Genomic DNA, 3,158 nt, shown 5'->3' with positions numbered 1-3,158 from the left:
AGGTTGTTTTCTGAAAACTTTTGGATAGGAAAATTTATATAGAAATTGCCATACAGCATAGCGAAAACGGTAGGAATAAAAGAAAATTTCATGTCCTCCACTTCCACTTTCAGTATTACTTCTCTAATAGAGATAAATTATATTCTCCTCCAATCAAACTTTGGGTTTTATATTAAAGAAAACAATAGAACCATCAATCTATTTAATATAACAAAATAAGTTAAATAGTTACTCTTAGAGATATTTGGCAGTTCTTTTTTAAATCACACATGATGTTTGACATTTTTAACAGGAAGGAAATATGACTGGGAAGTCAGTCTTTTATGTTCAGTGGTTAGAGTCACTGCTGGAATTACAGAAGAGTAACAAGATAATCCTGGGCTTGGAGGCAACTGTAAAGATGGATTAGGCAAAAATGGCTGATGAGACTGAGCCAAAACAGAAGGTAACAAAACAGGATTTAGCACAGTTGGATGAAGTGTAACAGCAGAGGTAGAGACATTGACACACATCCCGTGAGAATAGCTGGATGTAGCCATATCTGGGTAATAATGATGGGGCAAAAATAAGCCTGAGAAAAGAGCTTCGATCCTGGCATCTTGGGTCTGACGTTTAAACTTCATGCGACGATTCTGAAACCAGGTTTTTATCTGAGGACAAGAAAAAAGAGTCAATCCACTTGCCCCTTTTCCATATAGCAATACATCCTGAATGCAGATTTAGTATTGGAGTAGCAGAATACATTAAGAGTTAAGGGCTAATAACATTGGTCTATATTCAGTGTAATTGTCCTGACATGAGGAGAAACCAAGCTGTGAACACTCCATGATGCATGGCAAGCCAACCACCTAGGTTTGGACTGGGGCTGTAACTCAAGACTAGTGCAGTGGGACTAGAAGGGCTGGGCAGGGGTAGTTCTGTTCGAAAATCCTGCAATGTATCTATCAAGTAGATACACGACTCTGAGTGAGAAAGAATTAGCCTGCAAATTGAAATTCTGGAGATTGTGCAAGTATTTTTACCCCCGTCCCCCCACGAAAGTTTCACGGTTTTCCATTTGCACCTTGTCTCTGGCGGACACAGCAGTGCCAGCCTAGACAGGGGTGTCAGCCCCGTTTTCTGCCAGCGGGGCGAGACTGACGGACGGCCCGTCCTGCCGCACCTGCAGGAGTTGTCACTGTCACTGCCCTCGTCCCCGCGGTGACCGTGAGATGCCAACAAACTCTACCCGTTTCCCCCCGTCGGGCGGAGGGCGAGGCGGTCCCGGGGGCCCTGGCTGCGCTCACCTGGCTCTGGGAGAGGTTCAGCGCGGCCGCCAGACGCCGTTTCTCGCCGGCGCCGATGTAGCGCTGCTCGCGGAAACTGCGCTCCAGCTCCTGCAGCTGCGCGGCCGAGAACTTGGTGCGGGCCCGCCCGGGCACGGCCCCGCCGGCCGCCTCCGCTTCGTGCCCGGGGCTGCTGCGCTCCGCGGCCTCCCGGTCCCAGGGCGCCTCTTCGGGGACAGATCGGGAGGTCTGGGGGGACGACCCTTCCCTCCGCGGGCCCCGGGCCCCGCGGACGGTGCCACGACCCGACGGCCCCGGTGACCGAGGGGCACAGCGGGACCCATCGAGCACCGCGGGGCTCTCCCCGGTGCAGCCGCGGCTGCTCTGGGCCAACCAGTCCACCGAGAAGGGCCCCTTCTTCATGTCCCCCCAGTGCTGCCAGCCCTCACTGGAGCCGCCCCGACTATGAGGGCAAACATTTAAACCCCCGGCGCGGTTTGAAAAGGCCCAAAGCATCAAATGAGTCCGAGGACGAAGGACCTCATTGAGAGGCGCTTTAATCTCCCCTTTCAGGTGATTGTTACATCCGCCTAATCTTCGAGCGCAGTAGTCAGCAGAACCCAAGGCTGCCTGACCTGGCGCCAAGTTCACCGCGGAGTTGTCTCCTGATCACGTAGGTGCTGGGAATTGCATCACGGCTTGTACTCGCCATGCTGCCCAAGCTGCTCTCGGCCCTCGAACCGCCCCGTGATTTTTAATCTTTATCTGCTAGTATGAAGGACAGGGATTCAGAAGGGACTGATAACAAAGAAGAACGGGGAAAAGCCTTCTTTATGAGCCTTACACCCAAATTTTGAACCCCTCTTGCTTGTTTGATGCATGGTTTGAAAGAATCCCCTTGCTTTTCTATCAACAAAAGGAAGTAGGGGCTCGAGGTAGGAACAAGTAAGTACTCCTCGACAGGTAGAAGTCATGGAGAAACACTGATACTAGTATCTTGCCAATATGCTTGTGAGGAACACACTGCTCTTTATTAAGTCGTGGGTGGGTAGATGATGTTTGAGCTCAGAGTTAGTTGTAAATGTAGGGTTAAATATTTTTCAGCTGCCCATGAGGCAGAGTGCTGCAGTTAGGACTCTAATCTTCTTCTGAAGTGTGAGGTACGCTTGTTTTCAGTTGACTTTAGTATCACACTTTTAAGAAGTCTTCAGGAAGAGAAAGATTGAAACTAGAGCACAGAGGCATGGCAGTTTGTTAGGCCATTTGCAGAAAGTAAGATAGAGTTTTGAATAATTTGAGTTCATTCTTATGAATTTATTTAAGAATAAGATTGAGCAATGAGCAGTTACATGTCAGGATATTGGACAGGACAAGAAACACTGCGAAAATGACTAGTTCTCTTGAATTTATCTGTTCATGTCTTTAAACGTGATCTCCTTTCCCTGCACCAAGAAAGAAATGTGTGCATTTCAAAGTAAACAGTTCTGATGTTCTTATGAAGTAGATCAAAGAAGAGGAGTGTAAACTCTGTTCCGAGGCAGCCTGTTCAAGGATGATTCAGATAAGGGTGAGAAAAGAACCACTTTTACAGTCTGAAGTGGGCCTGGAATGGCACAGTCCTTATCCTCTGCAAACATGGGCTAACACATTTACAGGTTGTTTCAGTAAACAGTCACTACTGCTTGAGTTTATACAGTGAGAGATAATGAACCAGCTTCCATGCAGAGCGGAACATGCTTGAGACAACATGCTAATTCTTAAACTTCAAAGAGATTCGTGTCATCTTTTATGAAGAGTGACATATTTGAATTGAGATGGCAGAAGTAAGATAATGCTACACTTCCAGATCTCTTTCTTCTTAGATTTTCTATATTTTCTCAGGTAGGAATATTA

At 47.6% G+C, this 3,158-nt stretch overlaps 1 protein-coding gene across 1 annotated transcript; it reads right to left on the bottom strand.

The window, feature by feature from the left end:
* Window positions 1-263: 263 nt before the first annotated feature.
* Window positions 264-1,688, bottom strand: LOC135418437 (homeobox protein vex1-like). Its single transcript, XM_064663844.1, has 2 exons — window positions 1,287-1,688; window positions 264-650 (listed from the first exon to the last, which is right to left on the bottom strand). Exons 1-2 carry the CDS (start codon window positions 1,686-1,688, stop codon window positions 264-266), a joined length of 789 nt encoding a protein of 262 aa, XP_064519914.1.
* Between the last annotated feature and the right edge of the window lie 1,470 nt (window positions 1,689-3,158).

Source organism: Pseudopipra pipra, chromosome 8 (genome assembly GCF_036250125.1).
Source record: "Pseudopipra pipra isolate bDixPip1 chromosome 8, bDixPip1.hap1, whole genome shotgun sequence".
NCBI lineage: Eukaryota > Metazoa > Chordata > Aves > Passeriformes > Pipridae > Pseudopipra > Pseudopipra pipra.
The sequence above is the reverse complement of the archived record's forward strand: the minus strand, read 5'-3'. Positions and strand labels throughout refer to the sequence as shown.

Excerpts from the sequence above, each read along its gene's own strand:
- LOC135418437 (XM_064663844.1), bottom strand. The coding sequence starts at position 1,688 with ATGAAGAAGGGGCCCTTCTCGGTGGACTGGTTGGCCCAGAGCAGCCGC. Across the intron at positions 651-1,286 it reads TGAACCTCTCCCAGAGCCAG|ATAAAAACCTGGTTTCAGAA; the intron begins GTGAGCGCAGCC and ends TCTTGTCCTCAG.